This window comes from Lytechinus variegatus, chromosome 1 (assembly GCF_018143015.1).
Source record: "Lytechinus variegatus isolate NC3 chromosome 1, Lvar_3.0, whole genome shotgun sequence".
NCBI classification, from domain to species: Eukaryota; Metazoa; Echinodermata; class Echinoidea; order Temnopleuroida; family Toxopneustidae; genus Lytechinus; species Lytechinus variegatus.
In genome coordinates this window covers 15,506,905-15,530,549 of record NC_054740.1, presented here as the reverse complement: position 1 = coordinate 15,530,549, position 23,645 = coordinate 15,506,905, and the positions used below count along the sequence as shown (strand labels likewise).

At 32.8% G+C, this 23,645-nt stretch overlaps 1 protein-coding gene across 1 annotated transcript; it reads right to left on the bottom strand.

Annotated features, from left to right (window-relative positions):
* Positions 1 to 23,339, bottom strand: LOC121407129 (homeobox protein Hox-B7-A-like). Its single transcript, XM_041598065.1, has 2 exons — positions 22,367 to 23,339; positions 1 to 1,319 (listed from the first exon to the last, which is right to left on the bottom strand). Exons 1-2 carry the CDS (start codon positions 22,980 to 22,982, stop codon positions 763 to 765), a joined length of 1,173 nt encoding a protein of 390 aa, XP_041453999.1. The 5' UTR covers positions 22,983 to 23,339; the 3' UTR covers positions 1 to 762.
* Between the last annotated feature and the right edge of the window lie 306 nt (positions 23,340 to 23,645).

The following is a 23,645-nucleotide window of genomic DNA, read 5'->3' as shown; positions in this document are numbered from 1 at the left end:
TGTAAGTGCTAAATTAGCACTTCATTTTTTACTCTGTAATAGCTCCATGGACCTATGAAAAAAAAATTGTCATGTACTCATTAGCTTTTCATCAATTTCCAATAACATGAAAGTAAATTGGTTTAATTGATTATTCCTTATGAGCACAAATAGTTGCAATTTCGTAACAGCGATGCTTTGTTCGTGTCAGATATGAAACTCTGGAAAGCAAAAGAATCCACACGATAAATCTTCTCTGGCTTTAAAATCTTAAATACCATTACTTGTATTCGCCTGTTGAACTACACACTGCTGTGTTAAAGATGCGATAATGTGAGTATACCCAAATCTTAAAAAGAAAAGAAAGACTGTTTTCATACGCTATCTTCTCCAAACCTCATGTGATTATCAGTCGCTGAATTATATTTCTTTTAATATTGATATTGTAATATTTAAACAATCCAAAGAATGCTGGTCTTGCACTGTTGATTACGTGATACTATATACTTGGCATAAATATGACTTAACATTTAATCATTCGAAACAATGCTAGACATGACAATAAGATGATTTCCTGTCAAACATTTTGATAACTTCAATTTAGAATTTTCAAAAATATGGTGCGCGAATCAGATAGGAATGTGGTACTTTTATCTCTAATCAACCTTGAGATTTCAGACATCATGATGAGGGACTCATAAAGGTGCCTTCATTTCATACTGCAGTAAAGATATAGATATAGTACCTGAAATTGCTATAAATAAAACTCAGTCACAGACTAGATCAAAAGGCCTGAGCATCAATAATTTGTGTCTTCACCTGTGTTGGTCTTAGATTCGATGACAGTGAGTTTATGTTCTTCGTTAATTCTAAACTGTCTTCACTACTTGGCGACGCGCATCCTCGCTGTGACGGTGAATTGTCCTGTCTTTCTAACGTTGAGTTGTGGTTCGTCAGATGGCGTTGCGTTTGTACCTGCGCTGCGCGTTCCATACCGCGTTCACCTACCAACGTGTTCATATTCTCGTGATCAGTCCTTGAATCAGGTAAAATCTTCTCATCATTTGCCATGATGTCACTCTGACTACCAACTTCACTCCCATCAGCATCCTGTTTCAATGGTTTCCTCTTTGCTTCCTCTTTCTTCCACTTCATTCTCCTGTTCTGGAACCAAATCTTGATGTGACGTTCCGTTAAATTCAACATGGCGGCGAGTTCGATTCGTCGGGGACGAGAAATATATTTATTGAAGTGGAATTCTTTCTCCAGTTCTAGAAGTTGTCCACGGGTGTAGGCTGTCCTTGTTCGTTTGTTTTCATCGAAATCAGCAAAGGAAGCACCTACAACAAAGAAACAGTACAATGGTTGATTTAGAAAGCATGAAGAGTTTTACGGTTCAAGTTTAAAGGGACACTCCGGGCTGAAAAGTATAGTGCTAAAAAATCATCAAAATCAGATAACAAATTACGAAATTATTGTATTTTTCAGTTTAATTTTAACAATATTTTGGTCAGTAAAACAGTTATGTGCACGTTGTCAAGAATATTCACAAGATGGGCCAATGATGTCATATCCCCACTTTCCCATTTCTAAAGTTATTACATGAAATCACAATTATTTCATATTTCATACATGTATGTATGATAATGTAACCCTTATACTGAAAAAAATTGCAGCTATGAATATCTAATGCATTAAATCCTTTGTCTATCCATTTTTTTTTAATTCACGTCGGACAAATTTTGAATAAACACAATCTCACATTATCAAATAAAAAAAGAATAGGTATTTGATTGTACCATGGTGGTGCCCCACCCACAAGTTTTTTTTAATGAAAACTTCTAGGGGCTCCCAATCCCATGTTTTACCTACTTTGTATATACCTGTATTTTTATGATTGATTGAATTTGCTTTGAATATTCATGAAGACATACATAGCATTGTTTCACTGAAATAATGGAAATCTTTAAAATGTTATAACTTTCTTATTCAGTGTTTTGTAATTCTGATTTTTCTGATCTGTTCAAATCTTATTACTTTCAGCATGGAGTACCCCTCTAAGTTAAAAAAATCCAAACTTATACTTATAAACACGGTGAGTAACTAAATTTATTAAGGAAAAATATGATAATGATATAAGAAGTTAAATTGTCACATTATGGTGGACTCAATTAAGGGTGAAAATGATTATTCAATTATTTCGTGACGGTTCACTAACTGCATGATATGCGCTGTCACAAATTAAATCACTCATAATAGTATGGAAAGGGTGCTTGAACTGAAAAGAAATCGATCAAGAAAGAAAAAGAAAGTTATTGCTGTTTGAAAATACTTCAATACACATCACTAAGAGTAAGAGTATGTAAATGTCCTATTGCGAAATTGGTGAGTAGATTATGACAAATGGTATGGAAAACTTTCCCATTTGCCCTGTGTTGGGATAAATTGAGGAGCTGTTACTACAACATTACATAGGAGGCCAATTTAAAATTTGAAATTCCTATATGAGTGAACAATCTTACGACTTTTGATATTCATTATTTTCTCACCATTGTTAGAGTTTTTCAAACCTTCACATATCTACTTTTCAGATTGACGTTTTTCTATTCAAACAACTCGCCATTTTGGTTGGATTCATTTTAAAGTATGCAGATAGTCTAATTACTGGCTTTTACTCTTATATATCAAGTTTAAGAGCTATTTTTGGTCAATGAAATAGAAAGCTCTTTTATAGACCCAAAATCAATTCATGTCGTATATTAAAGCAGACATTTGCAAGTACACATCTCAATACTGATTGGGGCTTACATCTTGTGTTATTATTAATGCTGTTTGTATCAACATTATCATTATAAATTTCTGATTTGAATAAAAAACTACATGATAATAAGGCGACAAGATTATCACATAATTGTTCTAGTTTCATATTTAAAACTTTACATTCTCAGAGTGTTATATACATTGACCAGTCTTATGATTGTGCAACTGATATTTGCAGTATATGGTCTGTTTATGATGATATCTCTCTAGAGTATCTTATAACGGTCAGTGAACCAAACACTATCTGATCTTCAAATAATGTCTAAATGGCGAGAACCATATCATCAGACTAACGACCCTCATCCTATTCTAACAAGGCCTTTATGTTATTTGTGTAAGAATTAGTATCATGGCTAGCCAGTCCTTTCTTTATGGAACGCGAATGGGCAATAATGACTGGTTTGAATCGGGTGGAAGGACCGAGCAAGAACCCAATTAATTGGAAATTGCTGAATTGAAGGGGGAGAACGAGTCCGTTATAATACACGACACAAAGAAGGCCGCCGAATTATAGTTACTGTTGCAATCATTGTGTATTTTACTAAGCTCTCAACAAAAAATTGTAACGGTAGGGTGATGATAGGGGTATCATGTCTGTCTATCTGTTGTGGAGAGGTTTAATCTTATCACAACACTGATTGAAAGAAAAGCCAGTAGCCAAGAGGTCCATAAGATTGAGGTTGTAGTACCTTCAGCATTGGCCTGGCCACTGCCATTAGTCCCGTTTAAATTGGACGAGTCCGGTATACTTATGGCTTGCAAATGGCGTCGCCACGGCGCGCAATTGCTTCAGGAACAAAAACTATTGACATCAACATTTTTACCTTCTTGACTCTACAAAAAAAAGCCGGAAAACCGCTCCATTATTCAATTGATCTCATTTATATCTTTCTTCTTTGTACAACCAGGCTTTTCTAATGATCACCTATTAGTTGAATACACGTTACGAAAACGGACTATAAGTGCATTTAACTTGGAAAGGTTTCTTTTAAACGATACTCTCTAAATAGAACAATTACATACAAATGTTAACTGTCCCTAGCGTTTAAGTGTTACAACTCTAACCCCTTTTCCCAAGAGGAGAGTCCGACTTCTCCTTATAAAGGTTTAACCCAAATTCTACAAGTCTGGCTGATCTCTCAAGGATTCATAATGACTGAATCCAATGTGGCGTGGAAGGACTTAATATGACATGACTAGTTCTGTGTTCTTGTCTGCCTTTTCAAGATACAGCATACAATACAACGATCAGTCATCTTGGAGTCGAGAATCCATGTTGAAGTCACTGAGTACAACACTTCTATACACATTTTTTGTTTGATTATGGCATTAGGGGACATCTTAATCCGATGGCGGTCTTACTTTGATGTTACGGTGATGCACTAGATAGTCCTATTTTAGGACTTCTACCAAAGTTAAAGGTAAACTACCTGGCTTAATCTAAGTTTTGGAATCAATTTTCTCACTGATTCTTCAGAAACATTTAAAGAATGATTAATTTCAGTCCTGAAATAAATGAAAATCCTCTGTCTGGAGTAGTATAGTCCTCAACGTATCAGCATGTATATATGTAAGAAAAAGTATGCACTAAAACGAAAACATACATCAACAAGTGGGACATGCGTGTGTGTGTGTGTGTATTTGAGTTTTGTCAGACGTGTATCAATCAGATATGATTATTTACGTCTGGGACCGACCTTTAACGTCACCATCCGAAAGACGTGACCAGGACTCGAACCTCTGCATCAATTTGTAACTTCCCCACATAGCTTGGATTACAGGCACACGCCACAACGCCCAGTTATGCAGTAACACTTTCATCTAATTAGCTGTATTTTTTTATTTGCTTATAGTTAGTACTTATCAATTCATTTATTCGTCTAATTACATTGGCATGTATATTTTTCATTTTAATCTGGAACGGAATCAAAATAAATTCCCAGTATTTAATTCTAAATGTAAAAAATAGACTATACCTTTAAAAAGAAAAACTCACTACTTATATAAAATGTAAAGCAAATTAGATAGGTTATAGACAGCGATATCAATATTTTAAGTTTAGTTCGCATGATATGAAGGAGAAAAAGTGCAGGTATATGAGGACGTCATAATTCACATCGTGTATTCAGCTTTTCTCAAGCGAAAACAGTAAGAAAGCGAGAGGATAAAAAGCATGTTTAAAGGGATGGTCCATGCTGGAAATATTTCTATCTCAATAAATAGAGTAAAGTTCACAGAGCAAAATAATGAAAATTTGATTGAAATCTGATAGTAAATAACAAATTTATTGAATTTTAAAGATTTGCATTTTTCCGGTGAAACAGTTCTACGCATGTCTTTATGAATATTCATTAGGTAGGCTGATGATGTCATATCCCCACTTGTTCTGTTGTATTTTGCTTTATGAAATTAGGTTTATTCAAAATTTTCTACCAAAAACTAAAACAATTGGATTGACAACTGATTAAGTGCATTATCTATCGCCGCAACTTTTTTTCATCATAATGTAGACACATCATTTACACATGTATGAAAAAAATGAAATATTTATGAATTCATGTAATAACATAAGAAAAAGGAAAGTGGGGATGTGACATCATCAACCCCCTAGTGAATATTGATGACAGTGTGCATATACCTATTTTCACAAACTCTTGATAATAAACTTTAAAATTCAATAACTTCATTATTTGTTATTCGATTTTGATGAAATTTCCAGCATTTTGCTCTGTGAATTTTTATCTATTTATTTAGATATAAATATGTTCAGCCTAGACCATCCCTTTAAGTATTCCTAAAATTTTACGTTTAACCTCTATAAATTACGTAAATTTGAACAGTCCAATTATAGTTACTTTATGGATCACAAAATAGCAAAATACATTCAAGAGTACAAATCATACGCACTTTCACAAGAACTTAAGTTCCTGTGAAAGATAAGTGCTATTAAAACCTTTATTAATCACAAATGATTAAAATTGATAAGATAAATATTTGGGTCGTATCCATTATTTCATTTTCTCTCCCATCGATGTCAAAATGTATGAGCAGACCATGGTATTACCAAATTATGAACCCTGCATTTGGTAAATACGTTCTAGTTTATGCCGTAAACCCATAGGTCATAATGGTGCTTGAGCCAATCTTGCAAGAGCTATTGATATACATAAAAATGTTGGGCAACATACTGTCCACACAACAATTGGTTAAAGCTTTATCCAATTCTGGTTAGTTTAAAACCAATATTGTGTGCTTTGGGTAAAAATTACACAGTAATAGTTGACAAACTACCCAGAGTTGGATAATTTTTAAGACCAATTTTTGTGTGGACAATATGTTGCCATCATTTTAAGAGTTTATGGATATCTGGAACATACTACATAAATGTAGCTCTTGTTTGCCCGTCATACATTATAAACAGAAAATGTTTTATTGTAATCTTAACGTCATGTATTAAAAGGGCCTTGCGCTAAATTTTATCCCATGTCAGTATACTTTTCAAAATTTCGACGTGCTGGTAAATTACCAATTTTTACCAACGCCTGTTAAAACTTATACTTAAATTATGAATTTAATCCACAAAATAGTTAAGTATGACTTGTAAATATTGGGTAGATGAATTGATGATCAGAAATCAAAAAGTGATTTTAAAAAAATGTACTTTGCCATTTTTATCCAGAAAAATTGAATTTCTTTCCAACAGAAAAAAAATCTTTTCAATTCCATTTCATATCAGCAAAATAGATATTCGGCTTCGGCCCTTTAATGAATTTTAAAAAAATATTAGATTATATTCTACAAGTATATATTTACTAACCTGAAATATAATGTTCATTAGTTTATGCTATGGTCGTTGAAAATGGATGAAAAATAAGTTCATAGATCATTTAATTGTTTTAAATATTATAATCATTTGCAAAAGGCACATACCTCTTATCACCCAGTATTTATACATGTTATACTCCTAATGAAACTCAGGATATCTGGTGATATAACACATTTTTAATATGCAAAGTAGTCATCATCGAATGTTTCTCTAAAATCTTGCTGTCGAATTGTTGATCATTTAACTGTTTTTTTTTTTATAATAATTGTTGAAAATGTACATACATGTATAAGGACTGTTTATTTCGACATCTTAAAGTGGATGCAATATTAAGGGCTTAATTCGAAAAAAAAACACGAGTGTAATTAAATACATGTACAAGAAGGCATTTAAATAAAACTCCTCTTAGGGCATGTAGGGTTTGCAACACATGTACACTGAAGATCACTTATGAAATTATTTAAAATTTGCGTTCCTTTTGATGACGCCATGTCATTTGAGCATTATTTTCTTCTGACTAAATAAAATGCTAATGATGGTAACAATGATACATATGATTTATTTAGCGTCTTTTCCATTTTGATTAAAATTAAAGGCGCTTAGAAAACAGCAAAAACAAAAAAATTAAGTTCAGTACAAGAAAAAACACATTACAATATACATGATAGAGGAAAAATGTCTGTCGTCAAACCTAGTACCTGTGGTAGTGAATTCCACAGGGCTGGTCCGGTATGAGCAAAGACTCGATCGCCTCAGGAATGGATCTAAAACATCCAATAATTGAAAATCATAAATACATTAATAAATTATTCCTTGAGGTTCACATATGTATGCTTGATTATGAATAGTGGCGAACTTTGATTTCTTAAGTCATGCTCCAAGCATGTCTAGCTTCAATCCAAAAGGGTGTTTTTCTTCTTAATAGTCACTAATAGCCGCAGTATGAAATCCAAGACTTGTCTCATTACAGTACAAAAGGCTTTATTTCGTAATCCTATAATTAAAAAGAACGAATTATTTTGTGCATAAAGGGGCCACCGCCACCAAGATGTATAGGCCTATATGCGAAATGGTCCGAAAATCAGCCCGGGATCTCGTCGCGGTGATGAAGCCAGCTCAGCCCACCGTACGGACGGCGCCTTTTGTCATGTTTGTGGAAGAAAGAAAAGAAAATCTTCAAACCGCCAATGTATTATTACATTCTTTAACATCCTAATTACAGAAAGCACGACTCGGGGACTGTGTTTGTATTCAAAGTATTCAAGAGAATTTAGATAGAGCATTGTTACTTAACGGAGCGAACAGGAGCGGAACCCGTTAAGGAGATCCAATTCGATTTACCAAATTTAAACATTTTAAGCCACAATTATACAACTACAACGATATGTGAATACTTTCCCAAGAGGGATAAATACTCAAAAGAACATGAAGAAAGTACTATAGTCGTAATGATAATGAAGATTGGGAAGAGAAAAATCCAGAAATAATGACAGACTGCTAAAGTAAACTTGCCCTTTTCGGCAAAAATAAAAGAGAAATTAAGTTAAATTGATGATGTGTCATTAATAATAAAGACAGTAAGAAGAATATAAAAAAAGCACCAGGGAATACCCTAACTAATTGAGCAGTTACCGAACATCATATTACTTACAAATGTCTCCCTCTTTTTCTCTCAAATTTCTCATCATTAAGAAAAAAGGTCACTGTTAAAATGGCTCTACTTTACTTTTAAAAAATATTGCATATTATTAGAATCATTTGAAAATTGATCAAAAAAGTTTTTAAAAATGGGACGGTTTTATGTTGATTCAAAGGAATTCTTATGTTTTACAACCATGTTAATTACATGAAGTCATCAATTAGATATTAATTCCATATTGATATGTTTAAATGTGACAATAAAATTACAATGACAGTACAATGTCATCATGAGCTATTTTATGGTTTCAGTGCTAAAGCTGCAATGGCGCGTTAGAATTCACCTTTTTTACACGTACAACCCGTACATACAAAACTCGTATAGTTAATAAAGAACTCGTAAAACAATTAGGATGCTTAACCCACTTTCAGATTCCTTCTTAGAGTTACCGGTAAAATACAGTTAAGTGGTAGCAAAGTTTACGGCATGTAACTAGAATTAAACTATAAAACACATAAAAAAGTGTCATGCGTACATCGTCTTTTTTTAATATCTCACTCAATATCTGTCAAATGCTTTGTCTCAATATGAGATAAACCTAATGGCAAAAGTGACTTTAACTTCATTTTCCCTGGTGCATTGCCAGTCTTCTTTTTGCATAAGACCGCTAATGCTATCTGCATTAGGACAGAAAACTTGCAAACCATAATCCATACGCTGTACAAGATGTGGTGTTAAATAAGGTAGTCAGTTTTCAGAGAGGACCATACCCTTCGGTGTTAAAATACAGCAGAGATTTTTAACATAACACCAAACATACCAATTGGTGTTAATTGATATATGAAATCTCCAAATTTGTACTTTTTTAACAGGATTACTTCCTATTTGATTGTGATCAAGACATTAAAATGAACTGCTTGGTGATTAGAAGATCAATACTACAAATACAAAGAAAAAATGTCAAATTTCTAAAACTTCTAAATGGAAATGCATGGAACAGAATCTTCAACCACAAGTCAATATTTTGTATCTGTATGTCATTGGTTTGGCCGTGGATAGACATGTTCCAAATATACTTTAAGGATTATGATAAAGTCGGCATGCTCAGATGAAGAGCGATGATACTATATTCTTATCGTTGCTTCCGGCGCCTTCTCTAAAGTTGCTACGAAACATAGAAATGTTGACGGAAAAAAAGAACACTGATCAACGCCATTATGTAACTCTGGAGGAAAGTTGATCAGAAATTGGGTTTCTTGCGAGGGGAAAAAGCACACAATACACTATAAAAACTGTGGTGTTAAAACTGACACCAATTGGTGTTAATAGAGGACCACACCTTGAGGTGTTAAAATTACACCCTACAGATTGAATATAACACCAAAGAGTGTAAATGTAACAACCATAGGTGTTGTAATAACACCTATAGGTGTAAAACTAACACCACCAAGTTAACACCGGTGTAAAATAACTGGTGTGGTCCTCTATGTACACCGGTTAACACCAGTTTTTGCTGTGTACTCTTTTTTTTTACTACGGGATCATGTGGAAATATGTTGAATGGCCAAACATAGTTAATATCTACAAAGTTATCAGCATTCGAAACGTATTTTAGTTTAAAAAATGGGCTTACATGTCCGTTTCAAAGTTAATAGAATATAGACAGTTGTGAAACGATAAAGTTAAAATCTAAAGAAAGTGTTGTTTCATAACGAAACATATAGATAAAATATATAGACTAAATGGGTAATACATCATATACTGAAAGATAATAAGGATTAGTGTCGTGCAATCAGGCAGTCTCGCATTTTGATAAATATAGATAAATTAATTACAATGATAATTTAAAAAAATAAGGATGCCACAGTGTACACTATTAAAATGTTGGGCAACATAGTACATACATAAAAATTTGTAAAAAAATTTATCCAACTCTGGGTAATATTCATCCAAAGTACACTTTATTGGTTTCAAACTACCCAGAATTGTATAAAGTTTAACCAATTGTGTGGACAGTATGTTGCCCTACATTTTTAATAGTTTATGATCAAAACAAGGATATGAATAACAGGGAAAATGTTATTAAATCTATATGGAGTAAACTGCAAATTGCATATTTTTCCCTTTTTAACTTAAATAATTTGGTTTATTAGGCAAAGGCAACGAAAGTTGGAGGTACTATATACACAATCTTATTTGATTTCTTATTCAAACATATAGTTTTTTAAATTGCACTGTTATATTCGTAATAAAAATGATTGAAGTAATAAAAATAAACGTGTGATAATAATAAAAAACATTTCATACAGTTTCGTATTTTACTTTGATGCAAATTCAATAATATAATTTATATATTAGTAGATATTGTCAACACGTGAATATACATCAATGAATCCAAATAATTTGATTGAGGGAGGGGTATAATTAAACGCAGATAAGAGGCATCAGTTACGGTTTAAACATCTTAACAAGATTACATTCGATGCTTCAGTAATTACAAGCAACGTGTATTTTAAGTACCCCTGTATCTTTCCAAATTTCAATTGAACGAACTCTCAGAGCATTCAACCCACAAGCAACTAATGAAAAACCCTTAAAACAAATCCCACTGCCAATTCTATAATTGAAAGAAACAAATTTAGGCCTTCGTTGCAATGAGTTAAATCAAAATGACACCAATTGGTTTGAAGAGGGTCGAGAAATGAGAAGATTTTGCATAAGAGGAGAAAGAGAAACAATAAGGACTTATTAATTCTTGAGACGATTAACCGCCTTAGCCGTGATAATTAATGTAAATTAATTCCGGTTGTTTTATCTATCATACAAGAAAGGGGCTACTATACATTTACAAAGGTCTATCTATACGTGGGAAAGAAAATGATTATGGGCAGCAGTCTCTTGTATTTGGAAAGCGATGCTTTTGCATAAAACCACCACTCCAATCATTTAAAATTGAAGCTTTTTATTTTTATCACAATATATTTCAGAAGATATATACTTCTTTCCTCCTGTGATTATTGTCCTCCTTACTGAGATATCATATGTATGACTTTGCAACTGCTGCCAAAATAATTTGATTTGAAATCCTTTTACTTCTATTCATAATTTCATTTGACATTTTGAAAAGGGGATTTAGGCCTACAGAGCGACTAAAGTTAACAAATCCCGTCAATAAGTTTGAAATAGAAATACACTCAAAGTATTTATGTTGTAAAGGACTTTCACGGAAGATCCCATTTACAGAAACTTAAAGTCAAAAGTGAAAATCCATTTCCTTTAATGTTACCGATTTAGAGTCTGAAAACATGTTCAAACAAACCTCCAGAAATAACTCTACTAATTACCGGTTAATGAAATGCAAACGGTTACGAGAGCGAATTCACAGAATCTTGTTCAATGTGTGAAGCACATCGCAAAACGTCACACTTTTCGTATTTTTTTTCTCTTAGTTGTCAAATGCTTTATTTTTTCCCACCATCCAAGTCTGTCTTAAGAAGAGAGCAATTTATTTCTAATGTCCTTGAAAATGTCGCGTCTCTAAAGCTTTCTTCTTTGAACACAATCAACGCAGTCTACATACCCATTTTTAAAAGATGCCCCCCCCCCCCTTCTCTTCCCTTACTACATGCCGCTGTTTTTTTCCTCTCTCTCCCTTCCTCTCTTCACTTTTATCCCTCCCCCATTCTTTACATTGGACTCTGTACAGAAAAGTAAAAACAGTAACTTCTTCCAAGGTATTACATGATGTTTTTAACCGTTAAATACTCATCGTGTCTGGAAATATTGTTATTTTTATTGAACAAAGATATCATGGTTTATAAAAGACAAATCATTAAGACTGAATTTATTTTCTTCATCATTCACAGTATTTATGCTCAACTCTCTTTATTTTTTTAGTATCGTTTGTCATCAATACTTTAACAAATGTGATCCCAAATGAATTTGAAGTAGCATGATTTTTTCCTATTATTAGAATACAATGATATAAGATTAAACATGGACTACATGTTCATAAGTAAATGCTTGTCCTAATTATGTTGTTAAGTTAAACGTAGTAAGGAACATTAAACGTTTATTCAGCTTTGTAACTATATTAATCGACAAAAAACAAATCCTTGATAAAATATTCAATGAAATCTATCTACAAATCGTTAGCATTTATTTTCGCAAGAAAAGTTTGTAACTGAAGAAAATCATATATAAAAAATGGAGAGCAAGCATCGATACGGTTTAACCAAAAACTACCGATATACCAAATGCATATTAATTTCAACAAAAATCTATCTCATTGACATCAGCAAAAAAAAAATCAGACGCATCCCCCCTTTTTTTTTTTGGGGGGGGGGGGTTAAAGCTAAAATATTTGTTTTCTCTGTGAGCTTTATCCCCTATACAGTTTAAGTGGTGGAAGGACGCCGTAGATCATAGATGGATATACGGTCAAGAACTAAAACGAAACGAAGCTGATGACCCAATCCACATCCACAAAACACATACTTAACCGAGGCCGCGAGCTACCGGACTCCGCCAAAAAATCTACCACAAAAATCCAGTTCACGACACAACCTGTTTCGACATTTCCTTACCGCCCACTCTCTAGTGCTATTTTGGAAAGTTTGCGAATTCCATCAAAAAGCCGATCTTATCCCACTGACTGATCTCATTTCTAACCATAATTATCCTCCAAAACCAAAGGAAGGTCTTATGCTAATCTCACATACGCCTATATGTATATTATATACTAAAGTAGAGTCAGGTAGAAACTGACGCCAGGTATTTTATTTTTGGATTAAACATTTAAGCTCATCATCTTCAGGGCCATGATTTAAAAAAAAATGCATAGGACATCCAAAAGAATGTCAATGACCGCAGTCTTGGAGAAGAAAATATTTTTACCAACAATCGCCTTCAAAATTTGAATATAAATTTAAATTGCTTATGCATATTCTTTGCTTTCATCGTCTCGTATTTTGTTCTTTGATTATTATTTTTGAAATATTATCAAAGTAATTATGAATTATGAAGTAAACTAGTGAATGTGGTGTCTAAGGGTGAGGGTTTTATTGTCATACTTATTTTGGATTATTGCCATTCTTTGATAAATTAAAATTGACATTCAACAAATTGCGCTAAAAGTTCTTGATTTACGTTGAAACAAAAATGAATCCGCAGATCTACAAAATATCATGAAACAGAATTGAATCTCTTCAATTTAACCTCTTAAAATAAATGGCATCATTTATCGAAAAATATATATATATTTACTTCTTGTACTTTTATACACTTTAGGATATGTATGCTTTAAATTTAGTTCAATATGTAAATTAACAGAAACGCCAAGAACTGTTAAGAGTATGAAACATTAAAACTATATTTGTAAAACCATCATCGACCAAATTAATATTCCCATGACTTAAATGAAAGTTTATATTAGCAAGTTAAATGAAATTTCAAACCGTCATTTATTTCTCAGATTTCCAAAAGGAATTCTGACTTTTATTTTATACACCAATGGGGGAAAACGATGAAGAACAAAAGTTTTGCAATGATTAATCATTTTCCTTGCATGCCTCGCAAAAGTTCGATATTAACAAGTCAGAAAATGGCTAAAAAGAAAAATAATAATATTATAAAATAATTTCATAAATTTAAGAACATTGTATAAATTTGAAATAATTTGTTAGAAGGTATAGTTATTTATTATAGCTATTGGTGTATTTTGCACATCCGTTCTTAAATCATCCCCGAGTGTAAGGCCTATTTGCTACGAGTTGAAGACAAGCAGTCTCCGCAACGCTCGGGGTGAAATTATGTATCAAGCAAAGAATTTGTCTCTGGCACCTACGTGAGAATTAGGGGATATTTTTATTTTCATTTGTTGCCTTCTCACCTCAAGATAATACTCTAATCATGACAACCAACCAAGCATCACGAAGAAGCTTTAAGACCAAATTCTGAGCATAGAATAAAATATTCCTTTTCTGCTACACACCACTCTACCATGAAACTGCCCATGATGAGTAGCGATGTTGTCAAAGATAATGCCATAATTGCTAAAAGTGTCCGCAGTGATTTGACGAGAAGCACTAATAACAAACCACATAATTACAGCTTAACATATTTACCGAGATGTATAACAAGGCTATATAGTCTTCTGCCAATTTTACAATTTTAAATGTATGGAATAATTGAGCAATTTACTTCAAATTTTTAGCTATTATGCCGAGTGTTAAACAGTTTTGACGCCGAAACACTGACGATTTGTATTACTAAAATAGTTTTACATTTCAATATTTTGCGAACTTGATATGACTATAATTTGTCTAACAAAGAGACGACCGTGAGATTTAGGCCTAATGTTGAGCTTGCTTTTGTATCCTTACGAGTATCGGAAAGATAAAAAAATAAATATGTACTGGTCCCATCGTTGCCCATGCCCATTCTTTATTTTATTAGATTCTCTTTAGCTTCTTTGCAACATATAAGAATGCGAATACAAATGAAAACTTTATGATAAAAGGAAGACGAATGATAAAACGAAGAGGGTGAAGAATACGAAAATGAAAATATGAATTGATTAGGAAAGAAAACGAAGTAAAAACGAAAAGTATCACGAGTTTAAGATCAATCAATTTTTTCATCCGATTCCTGACATTTTCGGGCAAAGCATTATTTTGACGTGTGTCGCGGTTACTCATAATGATACTAAAATTTGCTTAAAATGTAATTAGGAAGTTTGCATCATTCGGAAGTTTAAGGTGGGAAGGGGGTTTCAGAAAGCATATTTAATCAAATAAAAATTATTTAATGAAACGTGTTGACGGTTGGACTTAAAAAAATAATAATTCCTCATAGAAAACGAGGTAAAAATCAATTAGTTAAAGAACGAAGCGAATGAAAAAAAAATATTATCGGGCAGTCGTTTCCGGCAATTCAATGAAACTGTTCAAGTTTCAATTTCCTTTAATCATTATGATTATGAAGAATTCTAAAACTTAATTTGATATTATTCGCTTCATATTTTGCTAAAATAATTTGAGTCATACTATGAAGGGAAACCAGAGCAAAATAATTCATTCGCCCGTATACATGTATCTTCCCCCCAACAATGAAAAAATTCATTTTATCTTATGTTCGTTCCTTTTTACACCTTTCAACCTTTATATATCTTCATTATAATATTTTTGAAGACAATAAAAAATTTATTCATTCAATTCAATAACTTCAAATGCTTGCCCTGTAAATTGATCAGCTACAACCAATCTTAAAACGGTAATTTTTAACTATTGCTCACATCATGGATGAGATTTTTTATTGGTTGTACAATGTACAGGGCATATACTGTATGAGACAAACGATGGGGCAACGAAGTTTACAAACCCACATTTAAAAATATTTTATCTTTATTCTACAGTTCTGTTTGAAATTAATATGCAGGCAATATACTGAACCTCATTTATTACTCTTAGTAGTAGAAAGCAAAGTCGTAGTATATTATGTGGTTATAGGAAGGGGCATTAAACGAAAACATTCTAACAAAAGTGTTGGAAAGTTACTTGGTTCTGAGCTATATGTTAACACGTAATAAAAGGAAAGTGGATCATTATAAAATAAATCTTTAATTTCATTTCCTAAGACTATATCATGTGTACGGTACACACTCTACAAACAATCTATTCTTTTTGTAGAGATATGTCAAAGGAATTTATATTAGAATTTTTATTAAAAATAATAGACTCGTCAGATGATGAGCTCGAGTAAGTTTCGAAGACGATTTCCTACATTGTTTTTTCTTTATCTATTGTTGATGGTATGTTAGAATTTGAATGTATTTTATATGTGTATTTCAATGTGAAAAAATAACATCTAGAGAGGTAAAAGATATTGTTTAAAATATTTAAAAAATTACAAAATTCTTGTCAAAATGAATAGATTCAATTATTCTGAATATTTTGTATATTAGGAAAATTTCATTCCTAATTCTTAATTTCATAATTCTATACGATATGGTTTGAAAGGGACTATGCGATGAAATAAATTAGTAATCTTTGAATATCACTTAATTGTAAAGCCTGTTCAGTTTAAAAAATACATTAGCATACCCTATCTCAAATTTAGAAAACAGAAAAAAAAACACAAAAGAATATCACCCAACTAAAACATTTGGATGTTACTTTTATCCTATGAACCTGTATATACAGAATCAGTAAAATATATTACGTTCAGTTAAGATGTGATATTAGAAAAGAAATAAAGGGAAAAAGACAACTGAAATAAAGTGGACACGATATAACCATATTCTTATCAAGGTATAACATATGAAAATTAGAATATACAGTACAGTGAGAGTGACTGATCTATTTTACAAGAAGAAAAGGAATAGACTTGAAATTATAGTAAGGTAAGACCATATACTTTTTAATTCACATGACGAAAATAAATTATATGCTACATACGCTCAGCAAAACATAAATTATGAGCTAAACAGAACTAAAAATAAATTCAAACAGGCTTATATAAATCCCAAATTTACCATTTGAGTATATTGATTTAATGCTCTACGATTTAGACAAGAAATGATACCAATATTCACACTGTACATTTTTATTTAATTATCCATTTTCATGATATCTCAAAATATGTGATAATATATGATTAAATGAAAAAAAATCTTAATCATGCTAATTGAATTGTATTCTTAATGTCGGGTAAATATTGATGTCGGATTAAAAGTCAATCCTCACTGTGATAGGTTTAGCCCTGTCACATTTTCGTTTATTATTCAGAGCTTTAACATTTTTGTTACATTTTTATGAAAAATTCGAGTGTGCATAATCGATTTATTTGAATTTGAATTAGTCTTTACCAATAAAACTTGATATTACATCGTTATATACAGCACTACAGTATGTTTTGTGAAACAATCACACTCAAAATCACGAGGATTTTGAAATAAACTGGTGAATAAATTTTTACGTCGTAACTTGTATGTTATATTATTATCATCATGACCATTAATGTCATTATTAGTCCTGCCATCATCAATATCGTTTGTATTATCATTATTACCATTATCATTTATGTTATTATCATTATATTAGCAGTAGCTGTGTTATCTTTGATATAATAATAATAACAAAAACAATAAATATTATTATCAATTATTATTTTTGTCATTATTACTCTCTTTAGTACTAGTAGTAATAGCAGTACTACTTCTTATACATATATTAGTAGTATAGTATTGTGGTAGCAGAAGGAGTAATAAAATTGTTGTTCTTATACATATCACTATTCCATTAGTTATGACAGATTTGTGTGTTTAGAAAATAGTGAAAAGGGTGTAAGTTCTACAGTACTCAATGATTATTAGTGATCTCATTTTGATTGTGATTTATGATTACAAACAGTATGTGAAGGGCTCAAAATTTATCTATAAAAGCAGTTATGAAATACCTTCATCTCCGTAACAATCTTATATCGTGAGATTTAATAATCACAGAATTCATCTGCCCTTGATCACTATAGTGCATAATTCAATAAATATGATATGCAAGCCATCATTACTTCCAAGAGTGTAATGATATTTTTTTATTATAATGGTAACAATGGAGTAATTTTATGTATTTTTCTATTGGCAATGAATAAATGTAAACTTTAATTTGAAATTTACGATGTAAATTTTGTTTACTTTCTGTTATGAAATTTTTTCTTATAAATGCGGAATATTATTATTATTATTAAGTCATAAATAATATCATAATAGATCAAATGATACCGTGTCCCTCTTCTCGCTATCCCTATGCTAACCCCCCCCCCAAAAAAAAGCCGGTTCAAAATAATTACCAAAATATGACTAAAACTGGGGTGCACACTAATGCTAGACCAAAGGGGAAGAACAACTTATAAAACATAGCAAAAACATCTCTAATATTGACGGGACACCTGCTAAAAATCTCATCACTAACTTCAGTTGTAGTATTAACTGTTTTGGTGCAGCAATGAGTTGATTTCCCTCCCAGCTTTCAGCGTACACAATGAACAGGGGCGATTAATTGTAATCATCTACCCCCATTTAACAGTGTGAGAGGCGTTTTTAATGAGAATAAAATGTGATATCATTTATCAATTTGAAGTGGTGTGTACTCATTCATGTTCAGTCGCTCTAAGAGCATGAGGGGTCCAAGGTTACAAGTTTGGTCCCTAAGTACTTCCAGGTCATCCAATAGCTTACATGTAAACATATCAAAATCAACGATATCATCATTCCATCATTCTGTTTAATCTAAAGCCCTTCTTATTTCCGTTAAACGCGATATAATATATATTTTAAGATGATAGAAATGCGTACTAAATTAATGTTCAATTAATTGATTATAAAAGTAGAGCTTTTAAGTTAAATATATCAACCGTGTGTTTGGTAATAACTTGCAATTTTGAAAATATGATGTGAATGATAATACACTTTAAATGTCTTATTTTCGTATCTGTGCCGAGAGTGAGAATTAGATCTTACTTAGAATTATATTTCTACATTAATGATTAAGCTTTATGCGAAAGTGACAAAAAAAATCTTTCCCCGGGTCAATTGCAAAATGTATTATCAGCATTGAGACAACGGAACAGGACTCAATCACCCCTGAATCCATTCATACCCCGTGTCATTTCTTGACATCATAATTTTTGTCATAAAGTGGTAAACGGTAGAGGATAATACCAAAAATATCAAAACGGCGCCTTTGAGCCAAGATTTGCCTCTAGCGAGTGGTGTTCACCAGCTACATAGACAAATGTGGCGACGTGTGCTGAACCAGCAATAAAGCACGCTAACCGCCCGAGCGCTGCAGGTGCAACAGTCGACGGTTCTGGCGGAGCCGTCGCCCAAAATAAGACACACAACTCAACACAGTGACATCGGTACTTGAAATACTTTTATAGAATACATTTTTTGTAGCTCGAAGACATGATGCGAGAAAGCGTCAATTTCGATGTTTTGTTCGTATGCTTCTGTTGATATAATCACCGTGTTTACCACTAAGATTAGTATAACTTTGTGTATTAGTTCATTATGCAGGAGACATATATTGCCTTAACACTAAGTTTTGAGTAGTTTTCAAATTTTACTATATTGGGTAAAAATGCTCCATGAGGGTAATTATGTGTTCAACCAACATTAGGCATTTTTATTCATACAGTGTGATGACAATTTTGCTCATTCTAATGTGATTGCTGCTTCTTACTGGGCAATATGCTTCCGCATTGGGTAAAATACTGCCCCAACTTGGCTGGGCACATAATTACCCCCGTGCTGGTTAAACTTTTACCCAATATTTGTTACAGTGTACATAATTTTGGAACAGACACTGGCATCACTTTTTATTCAAATTTTGTAAATGGGCGATAACTGGTATTCAAGTTTAGAACAGTGGGCTTAAAACAGATTCTCTATAAGTAGTGTTGTATGTTTGTTATAATTTTCCATGAAGAGGAAACTTCGATTTGGTCAATTCATTCTTTCTTTTACAAAATCTAATGACAATATACAGCTTATAGGCTAATAATACGCAGACTAATCATTGCTAACATTTCAGTTTAGTTTACTTATTATAGCACTTTATGATGTTTTGTGATATGAAGTAACGCAATCCATTACCAATCATTAAAATAAAATCTGATGGTAAATAAAAAAGTAATTCAAAGCCGAATTAATTAATTCTGACAAATTCATCGTGAAGTCATATTATGATCGTATATTGGCCCCTTTGTTTTTCCCCTAAATTAATGTAATAAATCTGAATATCATTAAGAAGCGCAAATACATTTAAAATGTAGATCTGGATATATTATTTGTTACTGCACATTATAAATGGTATGATCACTTCAAATTCAAACGTAAATGTGGCGATTTGGGAAAAACATTTAAATGTAGAAGGAATTAGGAAAAAACACAGCAGTAATTTGTTTAGTACATGCTCACATCAATTTATTTTTTAAAAGGATTTCGAAGTCTGTTGTGCATAGTCGAGGTAGCATTATCTTTTTTTTGTTTTAAGAATACATTTTTTTCAACATTTCTTAGTTATGACGTGCACAATATCGTAACAAAAAGGACAATTCGCAAATATACACCGTCTTGTTTCATTTTTAGTTTTCACTTATTTATCATTTCATAAAGGCTAAAACTATGCATTTTAATTTGATATCGAAACGTAAACCAATCCCAATTTGCAGAAGATTATAGAAAAAGTGGGACTCTTCAGTAGCAATGCTATTATAGCCGGTTGAGTAGCCGCAAATCTCAGTTTTAATTACAATCTCAATATACGCACTATATACTGCATAATGAGTTCTCATGCCCCTCGTATTCCCGGGCCTAAACTAATAAATCCATTGAATGTACTTTGGGTTAATCATTTATTCTCTCTCCGTTTCTGTTCGAATATTACTATCTTTCCTTCTGTCAGGCTACCGTGCATATGCCAATGCAGGCCCCTAAAAGCGAAGTTTACAGCATTTATATAGGCTATATACCTTGTTTTTAATTTCAGGGGCTGTAAATTATCATGTGTAGCCGTCTTTAATCATTTCCGTTGCAAATTTTATAAAGAAAAAAATCATAATCTTACAAATATCACTGAGCTAATTATAGATTTTTATTTCATTCATATTTACTTATATCCTAAAATCAAATTTTAATAGGAATATACATCAGTATTGGATAACATAGCCCTTCCCATGCATACCACCAATTACTGATACAAATAATGGTTATGAAATTACGTTTCAAGATATTAACTTAACCGTGACCGCCCATCAAATTGCACTCAACTACAAACGGCCATCCGCAAGAGGTGCAATTTAAAACACAACTCAATCGTCTTTTCTCTATAACAACATAATTGATATTCCCCAAAATTCACTATTTCCCTGAAGTGATTCCAAACCAACTAGATTTTCTAAGCTATCGGCATCACAATTGTTATACTCAGCCTGAACCCTCGATCCACCGATTCTTTTAATCCCTTTTAAAACCTTATTGTCTTAGCAGGATGAAAACAAAGTAATTTTGCCTCATTTGTAGATATATCGTAAAGGTAAAACATGTATTCCTATTATAATTTTATTAAAGATGATAATTTACTGAACTATCAATCTATCAACCTCATAGAAATGATATTTTCTCTTGTATGTGGTCAGTTTAAAAGCATGTGGACAGAAATTAATAATTTTCAGTCAATGACAAATAATTTTCATCAAGAATTGTCCTTATAATGGTTGACGTGACAAATATCTATATACATCATTGAACTAACCTAATAATGATATGACTAAAGCATAATTTCCTTCTCAAACTATCATGTATGTCTTAATTTCAGTTTAATGAGAATGGCGGAAACGTGATCATCTTATATTCAAAATGTTTTTTTTTCTTACTAAATGCAAACCTTGAACAGATATAAAATGGAAAACAGAAAAATAGCTATGAAATAGTATTCATATATTTGTAATATGATGTAATATTAAAGTTATTCTATGTAATCAATAATTTGTTTTTAATCATTTTAGTTTAACATTTTACTGTAAGGAACCATGTGAAATAGGGACGACAAAGGCTTGTATACTCGATCATAATTAAGGGAAAAGTCTCATAAAATCAATACAGAGATGATTTTAATCATGATTATGATAGTTTTGTTTATCCTTGAAAGTAAACCTGTAAATTATCTATTAGAAAATAAAGGAAAGTTTCGGAATATTTTGTAATCAATTGGCAGTATTTATATCGAGAAACAATAACTGTTTTGGTCAATTTTAAAAAGGAAATCTTAACTGTGATAATGGGTTTGAATTTGACTTTAAAAGAGATTACAAATGGTCGGCTTTATTTTGCATAATATAAACCAGATCAAGAAATTATTGAAAAGGGATTCAAACAGTTCCGGTTAAGAGAAACGGGTCACGAAAAATCGCTAATTTCAAATGTTGTTTTTTTTTCAAACAGGGGAAAAGGTTTTTATAAAAGGTCTAGCCAAAAAAAATCTTAAGTAGGGTGAAAACTTAAAATGCAATATTCACAAAAGAAAAATAATTCCAAATCTTACCTGGCCAATTTGCCTTCCACATATGAGCATGAGATTTTGTTGTTTTCATCCATGGAAATTGAAGATTCTGACCAACATTAGCATTCTTCGACATCTTAGCTGAGGACATAGGATACTCGGAAGCCATTGTGTAAAGCGGTTGGTGTGCTAGTTGCCCGTGGCACTGCCCTTGGCCACCGTTTACAGCGCCATGGTGTCCCGCCATCGAAAGCCCATGCATTCGAGCATAATTCGGCTGCTGAGACGCAAGAGAATTTATAGGGAGTCCGTCGCACTGTTGCGACTGGCTACAGGCTTGCTGGGCCAGAGCCAGCGGCCTAGATAAGTCCTGAGGGTTCGTTTGAGAATGCATTGGCATTGTGGCGCCGTGAAGTTGGACGTACTGTTGCTGAATAGCTAGCCCGTCATCTCCCCGACCATCGGGTACCTGTAGACCGGTAGCGTGACCATACCCTGCGGCATCCTCGTTGTGGATAGTTGGTTTGGTCTCATATAGACAAGATGGAGGTTGGGGGCTATAGCTGGATGGAAAGTTACTAACTTCACCATTGGTGATAGGTACCGGGAACTGTCCCTTTGGGAGGTAGTGATAGTACGCGGGATTGTTCCCATCCATCTCTAGAGGAGCTGAGGCCGTGCACCAAGATGCAGTATGATCCCTCAAAACAAGCCCTAAGCTTCCTCTTCTCCGCCACGGGTAAATTGTATAAAGCTGGTCGTTGGATTGCAATTAACGCATCTAATGTCATCAATTACGCGGCTTACACCTCGATTAACTATCAGGTGATGATGGAGTAAAGTTTTCCGGAAGATTTTGCTCACCCTTGAACCCGCTCAGTAAAAAAAAAATAATAAATCAACAAACGAGAACCAAACACGTGATTGTGAGCTTCTGCGCACAACGCCTCCTTTTTGCTTTAGGTTAATAAGTCGAAGTTTAGTCAGATCGACACTCACAGCCCTATCACAGCTCCTTGACGAATCTCCCTTGTTCCCTTGCTTGCGGCAAGCGATGTAAGATCTTAATAAGTCAGGAATGGTTAAACGTTAATAGTCCTCCCTTCATAGTTAATCTCCATTGAGCGCTCGCGCGAGGTTTTATTCAGTCCAAGGGGTGGATAGCCGAACACAAAAGTTATTTGCAAATTGGACAAACTTTTCCTTTTCATCTTCTTGTAAGTCAATTTTACAACTCAATCACTTAACATTTTGCTCGTCTTTGATTGGCTGTATAAACAGGCGTGTGCAATTGTTAAAAGATCTAAGAAAAAGCGAAAGT

Excerpts from the sequence above, each read along its gene's own strand:
- LOC121407129 (XM_041598065.1), bottom strand. The coding sequence starts at position 22,982 with ATGGATGGGAACAATCCCGCGTACTATCACTACCTCCCAAAGGGACAG. Across the intron at positions 1,320-22,366 it reads GTGGAAGGCAAATTGGCCAG|GTGCTTCCTTTGCTGATTTC; the intron begins GTAAGATTTGGA and ends TCTTTGTTGTAG.